Raw genomic sequence first — 21,263 nt, 5'->3', positions numbered from 1 at the left:
TGAGTGAGTGAGTGAGTGAGTGAATAAATAAATAAATCAGTTGGTGATACTTTATCAGTCCTTTTACTTGAGAGTTCATTCGTGTGCGAAAGAGAAGAGCAACAGGCTATCGAAAGGAGCGCATTACCTCCAGGAGCGAAATGCTGTTCAAACCTACACACATCAACTGCTTGCTAAATAAGTGCTACCTATCTCACAATTCGATGCGTTCCCGTACTGCCGCAGATACTAATTGAAAAGACGGGTGCAGTACAAGCAGTCTGACAATCACCAGGATCTGAAGGTGTTTATAGCTCTGCACCGGGGCTCTCATCTATAGACCAATTAGGTCTGAAGGTGAAATTTTAAGTGTCGGTAATAGTGATGATATGATGCAGTAATTATGATATGATCAGTCACATGTAATACCCTTATAATAAAGAAAATACGGAAAGCGTGGGCGCACAAAGCGCGATAACAGCTGTATGCACGTCCTAGCGTAATTTTTGGCTGGATAAAGGATTATTTACACCTGCGCAAACAGCAAGTTGTTCTTAATGGGGTAAACTCGGCTCCAATGCACGTGCTATCGGGAGTACCTCAAGGCTCTGTGCTTGGGCCACTTTTGTTCCTAGTTTATATTAATGATTTAGTAGTAGGCCTTAATTCAACAGTTAGACTGTATGCCGACGACTGCGTCATGTATCGTGCAGTGAAATGTTATGCCGATATGTCTGTCTTACAGGACGACCTTGAAAAAGTTTCTATTTGGTGCAAGCGGTGGCAGATGACTCTGAATACTGGTAAATGCTACCATGTGCAGTTTGCAAAGAAAAAGAAAAAATTCCCCAGTTCCTATTGCCTAAATAATATTGCACTCAGTACCGCTAAGGATGTTCAGTACCTCGGAGTTACGTTTTCTGAAACGCTTGACTGGACTAATCATGTTAACTCAATTAGCGCGAAAGCTTACCGTCTTCTTCACTTTTTCCGACGACATTTTAAGCATTCTCCTTCATCACTGAAGGCAACCTTGTATTTAACAAACATCAGGCCTATTCTAGAATATGCATGCGTTATCTGGGATCCATACACTATAAACCTCACAGAAAAAATAGAACGCGTCCAAAAGCAAGCAGCACGCTTCGTAACAGGAAATTATAATTTTACTACCAGAGGATCCAGAATAAGGGAAGGGTTGGGTTGGAAAACTCTTTCTTCACGCAGGAAAATCCTAAGATTCAAATTCCTTTACAATATATATAAAAGTAAAACTGGTATCGACAAAACACTGTTCATCAAGGAGCCGCATTACGTTTCATCTAGGAGAGACCACGCTAACAAAATTAGAGCTTATCAGTGCCGTACCAATGTGTTTAAGTATTCATTTTTTCCTAACACGATTAGCGATTGGAATGAGCTCCCTAATGAAGTGATGGCAGCTTCTAGTTTTGAAAATGCTATTGAGAGTCATATTCTTTGATTGTTCTATTATTCATCTCTGCACATACGCTACTTTTTTTTCTGTTTTGTTAGTTAGTTACTTTGTCACTCACTTTGTTTCGTACCTTGTTAGTTTCTATTCCGCTTTTGCGAATTTCAGTGCTTAAACTATGTTCTATTTACTGACGTATTCTTTTGATGTTGCTGAATATGTTTCCATTGTGACCACCTGTATTTTAACCCCCCTACGATAATGCCGTACAGGCGATGTAGGTATACCGAATAAATAAATAAATAAACACGTAAGCATGAGACATGTATAAGCACACAAAGCTCCAGTACACAGCAGAAGAAGTGAGTACCTAAACATCCGCATTCAAATTGGATTAATAATCAATAAACTGAGCTATAATGGCATCATGTGGTACAACGAATTAATAATTCCTTTGTTCGTGCCTGAGAAGCATGTTAAATGACCTGTTGTTATCATCCGATGACCCCCAAAGTCCGAATAAGTTTCGCATTCTGCGACATTTAATCCGACACGCATGTCGCTCGTACGTGGCAGCCCCTAACCGGATGGATAAAACATAGCTAAACTAATAATAACAACTATTTAATAACGCATAACGAATGAAAACTAATAAGTACAGTAAAGATATCAGCATGCGCCTCGCTTGACAGACGGCAAAAGTGAAAGAAGAAAGTCCACAAAAAAAAAGACGAATTATGAGTGAGAAGTGAAGACAAAGAAATCCATAAGTGCACGCCCAGAGCGTGCCTCGTGACAGATCGCCTCGTTCGGCCGACATCTGCGGCCACGGTTCCGCGTTCAACCCGCAAGATAAGCTCTTGGAGTCCGGGGCGTCGGGCTTCCAGAAAGCTTCCAGATACCGTCAGCGCGGGACCGAGCATGACGCCCCGACGGCCGCTTCTTTTCTCGACTGGTGCGGTCTTCTGCGCATTCCTGCAGCTAGTGGTCGGCCAAATGGAAGCCATGGAGTGAGTCTCACTTGTCCTGTATCCCTTGTCATGTACTTCTCAAATGCGTCTCGTGCAGTGAAGTCATCCAATAGGTAGACTGAAGCTCCTATTGAAAAACGTGCATGCTTTTCAAAAGACGATGAACGCGATTCGGGCGTCTGCTAGAGCGCCATGATAAACCATAAACCTACTATGCTCGTGATCTCACAGTAGAAAGCGAAAGCACATGCCTGTGCTTTCAGCATATATAGTACTCGGAAGTAAACTAAAGAGAAAATAATGGTACTGCAGGCTAAATTGGAAATTACTCTTGCTAACATGCTTGCTAATCTCCATGGTATCCAAGACAGAGCAGGCGACAAAATGGCGAAAATAAGTTAGTAATTCAGTGATACTACAACCCACCTTCCAGTCCAATACAATTCCTGCGGCCCTGGCTCCGCATTTTACAGACCCTACCTTTAGCTATCGAGTAATTCAAGGTTCTCTGGTGATCGTGCACGCACATGCCTCGCGTTTTGCATGCACGCGCATTTTTAGGCAGCCAGTCTAAAAAAAAAATTCCTAAACTTTCTTTTTACCAGTGCCAGATATCACTTCAGGATCGTCCACGACAAGCCCGATCACACTGACGTTCCCAGCAGTAGCAAGAGCTCTGATCCAGGTATGATCAACGCTTAATTTTGGGAATCTTTTGTCTGTTTATTAGCCTGCTGCACTCCGTCCAATTAAGCGCCAATGGAACGCTATATAGGATGAATGGATATAAACTGGCGTAAGCCATACAGTGGCGCGATTGTTAGAACGTGCGCATCTTCCTAAGCCTGTATAGTCGGACCGTCGTCTGCTCACTTCTCGGGCGCCAGAGCAGGACTCGTATATAGCTATCACTCCAGTGCGACACTACTTGGAAACAAGCTATGTTTAGGTACACATGAAAAGGATCCGCACGTGCATGCCCTGATCAAGCGCCCTGAGCTTGACAAGGGAACTGGCCAGTAAACTTGCAGCGTAGAGACGATTTAAAGAAAGCGCGGGGTTGGTGCACGCCATCGTGTGCTGGCCAGAGACTTCCTATGATGGTGTAGCAAATTCTATAGTGCATGCTGTTAAAGGATAATCTTCAAATCAAACCAAAGATGATTGTGAAGTAATTCTGGGGAAACTTAATCGGTGCCTCATCCTTGTTGTCATGCATTGTGATGTACTTTTGTTTTCTTTAGGTATATATGCGTGTTCCTTTCTTGATAAAGAATTCAGCGGTCAGTCAGCGCTGGTGCTTGTTACCCTATTTGTCCTTCCGTCTTTTCGCGCTGTTCCCCTGTAGATGATTACACCTCCTCTGGCTACAATCGAGTGGTTCAGGTTGGCTCTACCTCATCCAACAAACACTAAACGTTCGCGTTAGCAGGCTAGCTTCTTATACATAGCACACATCGACCCAATATAACATCGCCTAAGTGCCAGGAGCTTGAATACATGGTCGATAGGCTAACCGGCAGAAGGTATAAAACATGGCAGAACGTTGCGATACTGCGGTGGCCCGTTTACCAGCGGTCTGCTTGCCGCTCGCTGCCAGGATTCTTAAAGAAAACAATCACAGGTTATTCGCTTGAAAAGCGCCTCTGGCAGCAATGAACCTTGCGGGCAGATGCTGCGTGCCATTCCTGTACTCCGTTTAGTCATTGTAGACATCCATACTGACAGTTAATGTGCAGCTGCAATGCTGTAATCACCATGGTGGAATCACCATGAGATACAGGGATCTTTTTCGAATGAGCCATGGGGCATTCTTGGAAGAACTTATTGTTTTATAGATTCTTTTCCGTGGCTATGAGAGGCGCTTGGAGGACTACGGATTAGCGTTGACCCCGTCACATCAAAACGTACACCGCAAGTTAGGCACCCTTGCGTTGGCCTTTATTAACTTTTTTCCCTTTCCGCCCTCTTTAATGATGTGGCTGTGGTAAAGAATCGATCGCGCATCTACAGGAACAGTGACCCAGCGATAAGAGTATCTATGTGATATAAAGCCACTGCAATAGAATTCGTTGAAACGTATTTGTTGATGCCTCTTTTGTTTTGTTGTCGCTCATCGAATAGACCTTACTGCGGCGACATTGGTTACTAGACCATTGAGCCCCACCAACGTCTCCAATGGGACACCAGGTACCGCACTGCCCCTTGGCTTCGGGTCGGATTGCTCGCACGAAAGACAGTGCAACGCACTTCTCGGTCTCGCCTGCATCAGGTGCGTTCAGTGCACCCCTTTCAGAGGCGTAACCAAGTGGGTGGGTGCATGCATAGCAAGCGCGTCCTCCCACCTTCTCCCTAACCGAAAGAAATTCCTGACTACTCCAGTGGCCCCCTGTTGCTATATTTTAGACGAATGTGACAACCACCTTTGTTGCCTCTGGGTGGCTTCAACAAGCACGCAGGCTTTTATTTAAGCAAAATTGGTAAGGGTGCTGCGAATTTCAAAGATTTTTCATAAGGGGGTTTATGACTTCTGGATCACTGCCGATGTGTTTTTATTCCTACTGGGCACAGGTCAATATCGCAGCAGTCATACTACCTCTTACTGGACCCCGGAAAGTTGTTATTGTAGCAATACAAGAACGACAAAGCCGCTGCGGTTAAAAGAATATGTTGTTTTACGTGGCAAAAACAAGATGTAATTATAAGGCACGCCGGAAATTTGGACCAACGTGCACCTAAATCTAAGTACCCGGGTGTTCTCGCATTTCGCCTTCCATCAAAATGCGGCCGCCGTGGCCGGGATTCGATGACGCGACCTCGTGCTTAGCAGCCCAACACCCCGCTGCGGTTCGTGAATGCGCCAATGTTATTCATTCTGGCCGGTCACTTCACTTATGCATGGTGACGATGGCATGTTTTCTCCCCTCAATTTACTTTGCAGAGCTCTATATCTATAATATATATGATAATTGTTCTGCGCGCTAATTTTCAAGTTAAGAAAGAGCTCCCGGAGAATAGTGCATTATATATTACATACGGCGAAGTCCAGTTTCTGGCTGAGAAAACGTGTCTGCGCGTTCGCAGCAACGAGAACCGCCCGCCAAAGTGCGCCTGCGCTTCATCGGCACCCGTCTACATCAATGAGGGTGGCGTCCAGAAGTGTGTCCGAGGTGAGAATACGGGTCTTGGGTCTATACATGCCAGTCTATATGTTAACTACGGGTCCTTAATGCGGGTCTATATACTAAAAAATTTCATGCCGTATACTCGCATATCGACTCAAAAGCGAGTTAACATTGATGTTTAGCCCGCTTATACCGTTCTTATGACGATCCTTTTCCAGAAGAGTAAAAGAAAAGGAGCTTGACTTCGATTTTACAAATCGCCCAAATCACGACGTGCCGCTATTTAGAAAATTGGGGTGCCAGCCTGCAGCAGTGTCTTACTGCATTGATTGAATTGAGTGACATTTCTTATGCGGAAAGTTATAGGTTACGAGATTTTCGTCTCAAATGCAGTTAATTCGTTCGTTCTGGATGACTTAATCTGCGCCTTCGCGGTACCGAAAACCAATGTCATTCTTTCGCTTACAGTACTAGCCACGTTTCTTTTCAGTTGAAACTAAACCCGGAAAAAAAAATCTTTCTGGAACATCTTCCAAGGCTAGCGCATCACGTCCTAAACGCCCGCGCTCTGCCTGCTTTGTCACGCAACGACGCAAGGAGGAGCTCTAGTCTAAATGCGCGCGCTTGAACGTTGCAGCCAAAAACCTCAACGAAGCGTGCGTCAGCAACCAGGAGTGCAGCTTCGACAACCCTAACGTGCAGTGCATCAACTCCTTCTGCAACTGCTCGCACCCATTCCAGTTGACAGCAGCGAGGCACTGCCTCTTGCGTGAGTGTCCATCCAGGGTGTTCGCGGCGCGAGCTAAGGCAGGGTGGCCGATGCTTCCTTCTGCGTACCACCGGGTCATCATCGGTATTGAAGCCTCCAAAAATGAATCGCCTTAATAGGATAAAGGAGGCGTTGTAAAGTAATTGCATGGTATTGCATGTGAAGAGTCGTTTATCGATTTTAATTCGTTTTGCAAAATTTTCCGGTGGATGTATTATGGCGTACCTTGGTTAAAAATTAACTCGAAAGTTTTGAGCCCAGTATGACGCAATCTGAATGGCGTTATTCACCATATATAGTCGACGACCCGCAAACCACAATCCGGCACGGCGTGCGTGGGGAAAGTGATCGCGTTTCCTTTCTGGGCCATACGCGTCTTTTAACGATTTGCTTACGAGCGTATGCTTGCTGGCGCTGTTTCTTGCAGTTTGTGGTGCTTTGAGTATTGCACTGCAATTGCACACATATTGTTACAGCTTCAAATCAAGGAGGTGACATCTTTACCATCGCCCTTAGCATGATGCTGGCCTTGGCATTACTGCTCCTTGTTGCTGGCTACGCGTATCAAAAGTAAGCATGAACTTCAGCATGTTTCAGACTTCCACACCGACTTCACTACTCAGATCCTCCAAATAATCAGTTTGTGGAAGCTTACTGATGCTTGCTCGCGTGCTCGCCGATGAGTAGTTGAGGTATAGCTTGCATTTGCAGTTTACGTTAGAAGAAATGAAACCCGCAATCGTGTCTATGATTCCGCTGCACCGCACAACCACGGTGTACGTGTGCCTTTCAGCGAGACGTTCGATGCACGGTGTAGCTACATATAAACAAGCTCTTTTACGTGGCCACGAGTTTCGCGTTTCGCAGTTATTGTGGGCCATCGTAAAAGACTGAACTCGGGCAACCCTGGGCCTTTTTCAAGGTCTTTAATTCACATATAGCACCCGGGCTTCATGCTACACTCCAATCGTACACCGCAGAGTTGTCAAGCTATGCTTGACAACTCTGCGGGCTAAGCTAACTGGTTTTGTGTTTTAAGTTCCACATGCACAAAATTCATCTGCCTGTATATATATATGGTATAGTATAGTATACGGCGTTATGAACAAAGATATATATCGGAGCTTCCGGACACCTTTCTCTGATGTTTCGTCACAAGGGAGCTCTGCCTCATTGCTTCATTTAGCTTGCGCACTTCAAGTGCACACGCTGTATAGTCGGCGATTAAACTCGCTCGAACGTCGGGAGCATACGAAAACTGCCACAGTGGGCTGCGGGCTGCGGAGTGTTTAACATTTATTTTTTTCCAAGAAAAATAAGCGTGTCTTTCTTGCAGTCAGTAGATGGGTACGTTATTCGATGCCTTCAAGTATCTAACACGCCTGTTGTCTCGACAACGCGTAAACCAAATCTATTTACAAAGGGTGGTCTATATGCTGCGAAATAATACGGTTGACAGGCACTTGATTCCACGATGGCGGGACACGTGCTTGCGCTCTCTAAACCTTTAGCTGCTACTCCGAAGGTGCGAAACCGAACGTACACGAGTTCGCGACGCCTGCAGGATGGTGCGCGAGCGTGCCGGTTCCAGCAGCAGCACCAGTACCAGTAGCGGCAGCCGCCGCTCGAAGCGAAAACGGAAGCGCGACGCAGACGCTTCGACCACCTCTTCAACGGCTTGCATTCTGACCAAAGACAGGCCCTGGCCGGACGTCGACAACGAGGGGGAGTACTCGGCGGGGGACGATGAAGGCAGCGAGGAACACGGCGAGTCGAGGCGTCAGGCACGCGTCGGCCAGCGTGGCTCGTACTTGCGGGAACACTCGTTGGTGCCACCTCGTCATCCGCCCCGTTACATGAGTCAACAGGCTGCCAAGGGTCGGAAGGTGCGTTTCACGCGCACACGCCCCACTGCGACCGGTTGCGCGTGTTTGGATCTTGAGATTTTTTTTTTTTTTTTTTGCATGGCAGCGCCAGGTATAGGTATAGCTTCTGCAAGCCCCTACTCGATCGCCTGTCACCGCGTTATATAACGCGTTTTTTTTTCTTAGCTGCGCCAATATTTCGAAAAATTGCCTGTGGCAGACAACGCATTTCCAACCCTTGAGTAACTTACTTGATGAAGGCGATCATTACTTCTATGAGAAATGAAATTCGTAATTGAATAATAACCATGATTACACTAATTTACTTTTTAATGAAATATATTACGGCACATTTCAATCTGCGAATTGCAGCTAGTGAGTGAGGCATATCCATAGACTATCCATAGAGGCCGTTTTTTCCCGACATAGTACGCGCTGATGCAGAACGCAGCACGAAGGTCAATTCGCTCGCTGCTGCTGCCGCGCTGCTCCACTCCAACGTTTTGACAGCGAGTTTCCGCGGTCATCGCGTGAGATGTGTTCATGTTTGCTAGTGCGCGCGCGATACCGTGATTCTTAATTTAGTTAGTATCCCATGTTTACAAGTTTATACGGCCGATAAATCTACTACCCTTACTTCGTATAGCTGTCCACTAATTTGCAATCGCAATCGATGCTTCGGCTTTCGGGCGAAACTGCAACTTTTTTTTACGTTACTTTGTCACATCTTCTGGGTGGCCAGACTTCGTAGAACGTAGCATCTGTGCGCACTCGTTTGCTGGGTGGTTGCAGGTGGCGGGTTTGCCGACGCTACAAGAGGCGGAGAGTTCCTCCTCCGAGGGTGACGAACAGCTGCACTCCAGCAGCAGCTCGGTCGCAGACAAGCCGGAAAGAGATTCACGTGCCACGCCGCTGTATCGGACATGCAAGGAACGACACCTGCCCATCCTGGCGGAGCGAAAGATAGGTAGGCCTGTGCTTTTACGCGGCGCTTCGCACATATATAGCGTGCTGGGAGGCTGAAATGTTTACTTTTTCGTATACTATTACCATATGAAAAAATATTCTTATCTAACAGAGAGTATCATGAAGCTAATAACGAAACCCATACGGGTTCCCCAGAAAGAACTACAGCTTAAAAACAATTCACCGACGTTTACGATACTCCCTAATGCGAAATGTGAGCGCAGACCTATACGTGTTTCCATTTCGCGATATACTGGCTGGCGCAGACAATCTGTCTCGTGCGGCACGTTGAAAACGGAGCGAACTGTGGCGCGACTACCTAGCTAATCGGGAGACAGCTCGTGGGTCACGCGTGGGCGCGATTCACAGCAGCCGCCGCAAACAGGCCTCCGTTAATGCCGCGCTTTGCTTTCATATACAGTACCCCTGGACGAGCTCGTCCCATGCCATCGGTGAACAGACGACGAATGCTACTCTGGCGCCATCTCGTAGCCATCGTCGCCGCAGAACGGCACTACTGTTCTCACGCTTTCGCCATACCCTCCTCCTCCACTTTTCGCCTCATGCTCTCACTGTAGCCCCCTCCTCCGCTTTCCTCCTCGCGCTCTCTCCGCTTTTCATCCCCCGCTGCGGTTCCGCGTTCGCTCTTTCATCCTTTGCGCTGCTCGGTCGCTCGGTCACGCCGCCGACGCTCAACGCAGTGAAACACAGACGAAACACAGACGCTTTTTCTCCAGCCAGGTTCGGTTTCAAGGAGCTTGCCAAATAAAACTAATGGTTCACGTAGCTCCCACATGAAATCCGCTATTGAAAATTTGATCGCTGGGATAGGTAGAGGACGGGCCCCAAAGTACTTATTTGCTGTAGCCACCTATTGTTGATAATTAGTGATTTAATTACCGTAACTTCGCTAATTACGCACGTAATTGCGGAAATTGCTCTGTATCTAGAGGCCACGAATTTGTACACTCGAACGGTAAACATAACATTACCGTCATTTATATTTTGCAATTTTAAAAATTTGGTGCGGCTAAAGAAAAACACCCTGTATTCGTGTGTGTGTGTCTAACCTAACCCTAACCAAATTTAACCTAACCTCGTTTGCGTGTGGGCAGCCACTTATGAAAAAGGAGTTGCTATAAAAAAGAACAACATAACAGAGACAATAATCTCAGAAATCTGACAGTAATTTCTAGGTGTAAGTCGAGCTTTATGCTTCTGCAGCGCAGCGCCTTTATCCCGAAAAATGCTACAATGATCCGGAATCTATTGGTCAGTGTGTGCCTGCGAGCAATGCATTAACACACCAGAATTAATTTTTAGGTGTCGAGCTCGGCTACGACGAACCCGACTGCAGCAGCTCATCCCCAATGCACATGCTTCGACCCAAGGACGAGCAGATGCAGAGGATCCTCGACAAGCAGCAGGTCGTGGTGACCATTGAAACGCACAAACGAAGGTAGGTATACGCTAAACCTACTCGATCCTGAGGTACACACACATACAAAAAGAAGCTATATATCTTCTTCACACTGCCACGCAAGGGGTCATGATGTTAACTGTGATATAGAGATGCATGAAGACTGCGTATCTAGTGTCTTTTTTGAACCGGAGGCCCCATACTTTCATTAAAGTTCAGCTTAGTCATATATGCACTGGAGGATAGCGAAGCGCAGAAATTACTTTGCTTTGTTAATGCCATTCGCTGCGCATCAGGTTTCCCGACCGACACTGCGCATACTCCAGCGCGTAGACAAACTTTTAGATGAGATATGCATACTATGACAGCACAAGGAAGGGCCGAAGGCTCTCTGACGTATCCTGCTGTGCTGTGGCTTCGCAGATCACCCGGAACTGCCCCAAGCCCTCCGCCCATAGTGTCGCTGCGGAGGCGAGAGCTTCCTCCGTCGGAGTCCACGGACGACTCATTCATGAAGGACCTCAAGCGCCGCCTCAGTCTCAAGGCTCGCTTCAGTGACGACCTCTGCGGATTAACGCCGGCGATGCGTTCGGCGTCCGCCGAACCAATACGTGTCGCGGCTCGTGCCGTTCAGTGCGACGCCGCTCAAGGCACTCCAGCAGAAGCTGGTCCACAGAAGGCGGAGACAGTCGCCAAGGCGCAGCGGGACGCCGAACCGGCGACTACTGGTGAGATATTTACCAAGGCTGAAAGCACGGTTCTTGTGGATACGAAGAGGTTGGCTTTGGTTGATTTGCTAAGACCGACATGGAAGCAGACCTAACAGAATGGCGTAGGGCTAGCGCGCACGGCCGCATGTCAGCTGGAGGCGGAGGAACCGGGCGCAAAGGCTAGACATTTTATGCTATTAGCACTCTTCGCCTACTTCAGGTATTTTTGAATCTATCTATCTATCTATCTATCTATCTATCTATCTATCTATCTATCTATCTATCTATCTATCTCTATCTATCTCTATCTATCTATCTATCTATCTATCTATCTATCTATCTATCTATCTATCTATCTATCTATCTATCTATCTATCTATCTATCTATCTATCTATATCTATCTATCTATCTATCTATCTATCTATCTATCTATCTATCTATCTATCTATCTATCTATCTATCTATCTATCTATCTATCTATTGTAATCTAATCTTACGCCAAGACAACCCAAGTTGTCTTCCAGCTACGGCGACTGGGTATGTGATTATGGTCGCGATGCCTTCGTGGTCATTCCATCGTCGTCACTCCAGTTTCGTCAACCGACGCTCGTCATGCTGTAATCGCCACGCAATCATCGTCACACAGTCGTCGTCATACCATTGTCGTCCCGCTTATGATCGGGATGCTGCCTTGGTTATTCCATGCCGGATGTCGTCTTGATTCTCGTACAGTGGCGTAGCTAGGTCATCTGGCACCCGGGGCCCATAGGTCTTCTAGTCACACCTCCCCCCCCCCCTTCCCCGGGTGTAGTCGAGGAAGGCGAGGATATCGACAATTTCCGGGTTTCAGCACCAGTACAGCCGCCTTGGATATTGCGCACGTTCCCCCGGTCCCCCTCTCCTTCGCTTTCTTTCCCAGAGATCGCGAATGCAGCAGACATACACGCTGTTTTTTCTGCACCAAATAACACAGGGTGATGCACTGATAACGTGTGATAAGCGCATGTGTGCACATCTTCTGTCAGACTGTAAGGTTTGGCAGCCAATACAAATGCGGCATCGTGGAAATTATGGCTCACCTCACAAGTAACACAAAATATCTTTATAAAGTCTTAATTACCAATTTTAGCGGCAATATTGCATTTGCAAAATTGAAGCCGACATTCATATCTCGCCCAACAACAACTTCACAAAAATCGTCGTAGGTACTATGGCGCGCAGTATTTTGGCTGTGGGCAGCCCTGAATGAAAACGAAAATTAAATTGTGTGTCAGTGACGCTGATCTCCCCACCCGATTAGAAAAACGGAAAACGCCACCTGCCTCCTTGCTGCCCGGGCGCCAATGCTATGACAATTACGAGTTCTCTTCCTTCTGATCTATAAAGCCTTGTTTTTATTTGCTTCCATACGGACAAACGTGAGTGTCCGAGCTGCGGTACAAGCACAAGATTGGGAACAGAGTAGAGCACGCTTCGCGTCCCGTGCCAGCGAAAGCTTCCATTACTATTGGTGTGCACTCGCAACGGAGAGGCAGCCTATCGAGTCATACAGCCTGTCGAGTCATACGCCGTAAAACTCTTCGGCCACACCGAGTCTGAAGCCGATCCAGAGAATCCCATTCGCGACCTTTGACGGCCGCACTTATGCAACATCGCTCTCACCGAACGCTTCGCCGTAAACGCGAGCGCCGGGCGCGCTCGTTGAACGCCCTCTTGCTGCTGTCTTTATTCGTCTTCGCTGCGCGTTCTCTTTTTATTTTCTCCCCCCATTCCTTTCCCCGCGCAGTGTTGTTGAGGTGTCCTCCCTTGAGAGACAGTTACGGCACTGCACTTATCTCTTCCATTCTCTTTAAAGTCACTTCACACACACACACACTCTGCGCGTTCTGAACGGAAGAGGGACCCAAGAGCCTCAACCTCTGTTTAGCGACGCCTGCTCCCAGCATGAACACACGGCATGAGCGCACCCCACATGAAACATTGCGCTAAGGCGATTAGTTTAGCGACCATTTGCGAATTAAATTTTTTAGCCCGCACATTCGTGCGATTATTTCGTGGGGTGTTGATAGAGCTGCAGCCTACAATTCTGCGGCGCAACGCACCGGGTACATGAGCTCGGGCTACTGGATACCGGATCATTCTTTGCCATTTGCGCCCAGTCAAGCCGGCGGAAAGAGGAGTGTCTTCAGACGTATATGACACCCCCCCCCCCCCCCCCACTGGCCCCTTGCACCCGGGGCCCACGGGCCCCCGCCACCCGTTGCTACGCCACTGTTCTCGTACCATCGTCATCATTCCGTCGTGGTTGCGCCATCGTTGTCGTTCCACCTTTATCATCTGGTTTTCATCATACTGTCGCCGTCAACTCGTTATCTTCGTTGGAAAGCCGTCGTGGTCATTCCATCGTCGTCACTCCAGCTTCGTCAACCGACGCTCGTCATGCGCTGTATTGGCCACGCCATCATCGTCACACAGTCGTCGTCATACCATTGTGGTCCCGCTTATGATCGGGATGCTGCCTTGGTCATTCGATGCCGGATGTCGTCTTGATTCTCGTACCATCGTCATCATTCCGTTGTGGTTGCGCCATCGTTGTCGTTCCACCTTTATCATCTGGTTTTCATCATACTGTCGCCGTCAACTCGTTATCTTCGTTGGAAAGCCGTCGTGGTCATTCCATCGTCGTCACTCCAGCTTCGTCAACCGACGCTCGTCATGCGCTGTATTGGCCACGCCATCATCGTCACACAGTCGTCGTCATACCATTGTGGTCCCGCTTATGATCGGGATGCTGCCTTGGTCATTCGATGCCGGATGTCGTCTTGATTCTCGTACCATCGTCATCATTCCGTTGTGGTTGCGCCATCGTTGTCGTTCCACCTTTATCATCTGGTTTTCATCATACTGTCGCCGTCAACTCGTTATCTTCGTTGGAAAGCCGTCGTGGTCATTCCATCGTCGTCACTCCAGCTTCGTCAACCGACGCTCGTCATGCGCTGTATTGGCCACGCCATCATCGTCACACAGTCGTCGTCATACCATTGTGGTCCCGCTTATGATCGGGATGCTGCCTTGGTCATTCGATGCCGGATGTCGTCTTGATTCTCGTACCATCGTCATCATTCCGTTGTGGTTGCGCCATCGTTGTCGTTCCACCTTTATCATCTGGTTTTCATCATACTGTCGCCGTCAACTCGTTATCTTCGTTGGAAAGCCGTCGTGGTCATTCCATCGTCGTCACTCCAGCTTCGTCAACCGACGCTCGTCATGCGCTGTATTGGCCACGCCATCATCGTCACACAGTCGTCGTCATACCATTGTGGTCCCGCTTATGATCGGGATGCTGCCTTGGTCATTCGATGCCGGATGTCGTCTTGATTCTCGTACCATCGTCATCATTCCGTCGTGGTTGCGCCATCGTTGTCGTTCCACCTTTATCATCTGGTTTTCATCATACTGTCGCCGTCAACTCGTTATCTTCATTGGAAAGCCGTCGTGGTCATTCCATCGTCGTCACTCCAGCTTCGTCAACCGACGCTCGTCATGCGCTGTATTGGCCACGCCATCATCGTCACACAGTCGTCGTCATACCATTGTGGTCCCGCTTATGATCGGGATGCTGCCTTGGTCATTCGATGCCGGATGTCGTCTTGATTCTCGTACCATCGTCATCATTCCGTTGTGGTTGCGCCATCGTTGTCGTTCCACCTTTATCATCTGGTTTTCATCATACTGTCGCCGTCAACTCGTTATCTTCGTTGGAAAGCCGTCGTGGTCATTCCATCGTCGTCACTCCAGCTTCGTCAACCGACGCTCGTCATGCGCTGTATTGGCCACGCCATCATCGTCACACAGTCGTCGTCATACCATTGTGGTCCCGCTTATGATCGGGATGCTGCCTTGGTCATTCGATGCCGGATGTCGTCTTGATTCTCGTACCATCGTCATCATTCCGTTGTGGTTGCGCCATCGTTGTCGTTCCACCTTTATCATCTGGTTTTCGTCATACTGTCGCCGTCAACTCATTGTCATCATGCCGTGGGCGTCGTCACGCTGTCCTCGTTATACTGTCGTCATCGTTTGAGAATGCTCTCGTTGTCGTCAGGCCGTCGTTGTCATACCTCCTTTGCCATTCCATCGATGTAATTCTCTCTTCATCATTTCATATCGTCGGCACTGCGTCGTCGACACACAATTGTCATGCTCATTCGCGATATGGCAATTCGTATTGATTAATTAATCAACTTCTCAAATATTATAATTAGATGAAAAGCGTCAATGAGAACATTGTAGAGCGACATGAAAAACTCCCGATACAGCTTTCTATTACTCAATACGTGCTACATAAAAGTGCTTTTCCGAGCGTGAAAGAAGTCCTCAAATGCAAGCAAATTGTTTCCCCGCCTAAATGCATACCGCATTTGGTAAATATACCTAACACAAGTCGCAGTATAGTTATCGCACACAGGCATACGCACATCTATTCAGCTGTATACAGCTGAATATAGCTGAATATAGAATATTGAGTCGGGTGAGCACTTTCTTAACGTATGACGCTTTAATGAGTCATTCATTCACCCAGGAGTGACATTCGGCACCAGTGTTCCTGTTCACGGGTTCACCGTGTCAACGAAACCAGCGAAAAAGCAGATTGCGGAAATCGAGCACCGGGATGAAGAACCGGAGAAGGCGATAGAAAAGGCTGCGGCAACTGACAATACCTCGCAATTGGGGCGGGAACGTCGCACCGAAAAAAGCCAGCCTCCATTGCAGTTGGCCGATAAGAGAGACTACTTCAGCACAATGCCGCACAGAAGCTCGTTGAACGCGGGCGCGCACAACGCGAAGAGGAGGCGCGCATCCTCGCCACCTGTTTTGAAAAGTTCCCGCAGTGATGGTAGAACACAGCCAAACAAGACGAAAACAGTCTTGCTTCCACCCGCTGCACAAGCCGATAAGGCCGAGGGCAACGTGACTCGGCAAAGTCGGGTACCAGTCACAGTTGTCGCTGCCAGCACGAATTTCGAGAAAAAGGGAAACGAAGTGCAATTGCAGTGTCCGGTACCGAACAATGCTAGCGTGCAGACCGAGTTGGATGCCGCACAACAACTTTCAGAAAACAGCAACATCGACAAGCGTCCCGCGCCGCCTGTTCCCAAGGGTACGAATGCTTGTATGAGCTCACCGGAAATCGCTGACTGTAAGACACCTAGTCAGAAAGAAAGGCTGAAAGACGAGCTTGTCGATGCTGGCGCGGGAAAATTGCAGCAGAAGCAAAGTGACCACCTCAATATCGAAGAAGTCGGCGAATTGGCTCGCCTACTTTCTAGACTGATAAGAAAACACGAATACTTAGAGCATACTTCTTCAGCCGAAGACAACGCGAACAGCGCTCCCAAGCGGCCGCTCAAGCGCAAGCGGGACAGGGTGAAACGTTCTCGCGGCGCCTACGGTGCGATGAAAAAGGGCTGCAGGGCCACAGAACCCACGGAAGAGAGTTCTGTGGGAAGCTCCCTTCAACATTTCGCTGAAGTCATCATCGGCAAAGTTAATCAGCAGTCAGTAACTCAGAAATCGGGTTCGCCAGTTCAGCCTGACGTCAGCACGGCGAAACTTTCGCTGGAACCGACCACTCAGCACAAAGTGCTTAGCATGGAGGAATTTGTGTGCAAGACAGCACAGCCGGAGGCACCAGAGCTGATAGAGGCAGTGTCTGGTAAAAATCTTAGTAACATGAAGCAAAATACACCCTTAGAGGCTGACCGGCCTTCTCTGAACCAGACCACAGAAAGCGCCATCAGTAAAATGAAGTCACAAGAAGAGATCACGCCTGCAGAGCAGTCGTCGCTGCAGACTACAGTCAGAGAGAGCAGCGCTGACGATGCAAAGTACGGCACTGACAGGATAGGCGGGAGAACACCAAAGCCGATACCAGTCAGCGAGCCTCAAGACTATCGCGGCTGGGTCCCTATAGGGGCCGCTTACGCTGCACAAAGACCGCCCAAGAGTGGGACATCTTTAGGGCTGACCGAACTGGTCGGAAATACCAGCGGAGCGAGGGACATTTCGATGACGTTCTCGGATGGCGGTGGTATCCAAAGCGTGCTCCGAAAGAAGCCCTCGGTGTCGTCCACTCCGTCAGAGACTACACCATCGCTTTCAGCGCAAAAGCCGTACCAGGAATACATGGCGAAGCAGCTTCAGCCTCCAGTGCACTTTGCCGAGAGACCATTTGCGGAAGTTCTCGCCAGCATGGAGAGCGAGATAACCAGCATGTTCAAAGATGACGTGACAAGTAAGTTGAAGTCAACTGTACATATATATATATATATATATATATATATATATATATATATATATATATATACATATATATATATATATATATATATATATATATATATATATATATATATATATATATATATATATATATATATATATATATATCGCAATGTACAATAGGTGCTCGAGTCTGAAGTCAGCCTGGACCAGGCACCGATCCATGTGTGGTCTAGAAATCGCACAGAAACTGCGACTGCATGATGGAAAAACACTTCGCCCCTTTAATTTGTCGGCAGTTTAATTGTTCACCTATGACAAAGTATTCCATTTGCGTCTCTTAATTTAAGGGGTTGAAAATGTTATTTGTAAATTCGTCTTTTTTTTATCTCAGCTGGCGTTCAGGGCCCCGAAAGAGGGCTGGACAAGTCGTCTCCAAGCGAGTCGTCTCCGCAATGCTCGACCCAGTCGACCATGAATGATGAGAAGCTCGATGAAGCAGCCATCGCGAGTTCGTCAAAAGGAGCCTCCGAAACGGACTCCAGTAGAGCCGTCGCCAGCGGAGACGTAGCCGAGACATCGGGCCGCGTCGCATCCACTGCAGCCCCGCCAGTCGGTCAGATCACGGTTTCGTCCAAGGCAGTGACGCCGACGACTTCGATCGAGAGCGACGAGGCGTCCAAGGAGGCTCCTAGGGCGCTGCTCACCTTCTGCGACTCGGACGAGGGCTCGGTGCCACCGTCCGAGTCCATGTCGCTTTCGTTCATCTCCTCCAACTCCAGCTGCAACGCGGTGCACCGCCTAACCGATCTGGCCGACCTTCCAAGGCTGCAGCACAGTGCGGCGGCGGCGACTCACGAGACGGGTGACGGCGGTGTCGTGCTAGGCATGCCGCTACCCAGGCTGACGTCCTCGTCGGCGGCGCAGACGGAGAGCTCGCGGCAACCCGCGTCATCGTTGACGGAGTGCGGCGCTCAGGCTCTGCTACTGACGGAGCCAGCGGGTCGTTCTGGCTGGCCTCAGCTCAGGAAGGCTCGGAGACGCGACATCGGTCACCGTATGTCTACGGATCGTCCATGGACGGAGGACGTCAAGAAGGTTGTAATGCTGGGCAACAAGCACTACCTGCGTCAGCACGCGGGGCGCCGTCCCATGGCCAAGTCGGCGACCACTTTTGACGAGACGCAGTGCGTGCTCTTCAAGATCGAGGACCATGTGCAGCCCGATACGACGGCTTCACCAGTGGCCCGCAATGCTCCGCACAGCATGAGCATGTCTGGCGAGCTGACTCGGGAAAGCTGCGAGTCCACACTGGAGCTGTTGCTCCGGCAGAGCACCTTTTCCTCGGGAAGGGACGCCGACACGCTGGCGTCTGACGATAACAATTTCGAGCAGCCGCTCAGGCTGAGTGACTTGATCTTGCTGCAGCACCCGGAGGTTGGCCTCAGGAACATTATTGTAGTCGACTTTTCTAAGACTGCCGACGCGCCCTCGCTGACAGCACTTTCCTCGGCCGCGGCTACGCCTGCCGAGGGCGGAGCAGAGCGTCAAGGTGAGGCGCTGGAAGCTCAGCCCGAGGACAAGCAGGCGCCGGATTTGATCACCAACCACAAATCCCGTGCCAATGAGCCGATGTCCGAGGAGACGCGCCTGACGGCAGCTGCAGTCGGGATTTCGCGAGAGCCATTTCTTGCTGCAACGGTGGCAGGAAGTAAAGGCTCGGACGCTCTCCGGATGCCCCGGCGTCCGAGCCTCACCAAGTCGGCAACCAAGGCCACCGACCACGAGCGCCGGCTGGAGCAAGGAAGTGAGGGTGCGAGAAGGGGGGCCGCGGAAGCAGCAGCGGCCAGGGCGACGGAGCCGATGGTTCGTTTCGCCGCGCCGCTGGCTTCGCAACACGTCGTCTTTCTGCCCGATTGCGCCGTGGCCATACGTCTTCCAAGTGGCGTGATCCGGAGCGTACATCCGGGGCAACAAGCCTTCGGCACTGCCTCGCCGCAAGGCAGAGGGGCGATCAGGGCCGACCACAGGACTCGGCAGCTTCTGCTGGCCACGGCCCTGGACGAACCCAGCTTCGAGTCCATCTACAACGCTATCTTGCAGCCGCCGCCCCGAGTGGCCGTCGCTCTGGAGCCCATTGCGCCGGGAGACGTTCCGAGCCCTGCAAGGGCGACTTCATCAACACGGGCCGTCTCGTTCGACGACTCGCTCACCACCGTGGTGCCCCTGGAGCCCCCACCGGAGTCGTTCACGTACGACGCCGCCGACGCGACGGCGGAGTCCGAACCGGAGGCGCCTTCGCAGTGGCGCAAGGCGAGGCGCCGCTCTAGCCTCTGCCGCTCCTTGTCGGGCTCGCGTCTGCAGGCGCCGCCGGCGAGCTTCGGAATCGAAGGTGCCGAAGTCGCGTTCGGCACATCCCGCAAGACGATTAGGTTCGGCGGCTCTGGCCAGCTGGCCCCTGCGCTGCCTCGCCCTGGTGCCGCCAAGGACGCTGGCGCGGAAGGCGCGTTCCCATCAGGCGGCGGCAGCGGTAGGCGCGACACCCCGACTCCGCTGATGTCGCCTTTCTATTCGTTCGAGGACACCGGCTCCGAGCTATCGTTCCTGCCGGAGTCGAGCAATTTCGACAGGTCAGGGTCGGCCGCGGCCTCGCAGCGCAGCGACGACCACAAGCATTGCGACGAAGCCCATGCCCCGCCGCCTGCATGAATCGCGCCTGTGCGCTGCCAATCGGCAGGATATGTTCTGGCTGCATTCAATTACGCGTAGTCAATAAATGCTCTGAGAAAAGAGTGCTAGCACAACTGGGTATCAGCTGTACGTGTCCAATGAAGTCGGAGATCCGTGCCCCTCCAAGTCAGTGCAACCCGTACATTATACAATTTAGATCTTCACCTATACGTTCACCTTCTAATATATAGCAAGCTCATCAGGGGTCAATTGTTTGTATTACGTTCTAATACCTTCGTGGGCATATAAGACTTGGCTTTTTACAGACATGCAGCCCAAATAGCGCAAACCTTTCGTATGGGCCCGTATGGTGTCCTTCGACCATGTGTAGAAAGTATATTGTATTCACTGTCTTATGATGCGCTCCTTTGATGTCGTCTAACCCAATTCTCAGCGAAACACATCGGAATGAATTATTTGATACAATAAAGCAAATCTTGGATGACGCCATACGACCAATGAAATTTCTGTGGCAAACGCTCAGAGTCGCGTGAGTTCTGAATTCGTTTATAAATTATCGGGACCTTGTATAAACAAAACGTATATAAGATTTGGAATTAACCGCATTAGCCGTATAACGTCTCCTGTATATCTCTAAGCGTGTATTAATCACGAAAATCGTACGATTCCTTTAATCGTTATTTATCATGTAACTGTTTGTACTTATAGTACCAGTGTTGCTATGTTGATGGTTTTGTCGTTAAATTTAGCTATTTCTTTTTTCTTTTTAAAAGCGAAAGTAAGGCAGTGTAAGGTAGACATCTTGAACTAAATTTTATTTGATATTGAATTGAATTTTGAAATCAAACAATGAAATAATTGTCAAATAGTTTTTTGTAACTGAACCTCGAGAAAAGAATTTTGTAGGAACAGACTGGGTAAAGCAACAATAATATAGCAAATGGTCTTTTTAAAAAATTATCTATTTTTACATTATTTTGCATAATTTTATTTTATTATTTTAAAGAAGGTCGAAAAAACAAAAGGTCTATTTTTTCCACAGCGATCAG

At 49.1% G+C, this 21,263-nt stretch overlaps 1 protein-coding gene across 1 annotated transcript; it reads left to right on the top strand.

Moving 5' to 3' along the window:
* Window positions 1-2,335: 2,335 nt before the first annotated feature.
* On the top strand, window positions 2,336-20,694 carry LOC129386342 (uncharacterized). Its single transcript, XM_055074198.2, has 10 exons — window positions 2,336-2,424; window positions 5,470-5,555; window positions 6,148-6,279; window positions 6,756-6,849; window positions 7,844-8,165; window positions 8,937-9,111; window positions 10,434-10,569; window positions 10,954-11,258; window positions 15,824-17,536; window positions 17,918-20,694. The coding sequence occupies exons 1-10, from the start codon at window positions 2,336-2,338 to the stop codon at window positions 20,230-20,232; spliced, it is 5,367 nt and encodes a 1,788-aa protein (XP_054930173.2). The 3' UTR covers window positions 20,233-20,694.
* The last annotated feature ends 569 nt before the right edge of the window (window positions 20,695-21,263 follow it).

This window comes from Dermacentor andersoni, chromosome 4 (genome assembly GCF_023375885.2).
Source record: "Dermacentor andersoni chromosome 4, qqDerAnde1_hic_scaffold, whole genome shotgun sequence".
NCBI classification, from domain to species: Eukaryota; Metazoa; Arthropoda; class Arachnida; order Ixodida; family Ixodidae; genus Dermacentor; species Dermacentor andersoni.
This window is presented reverse-complemented; position numbering and strand designations above follow the sequence as displayed.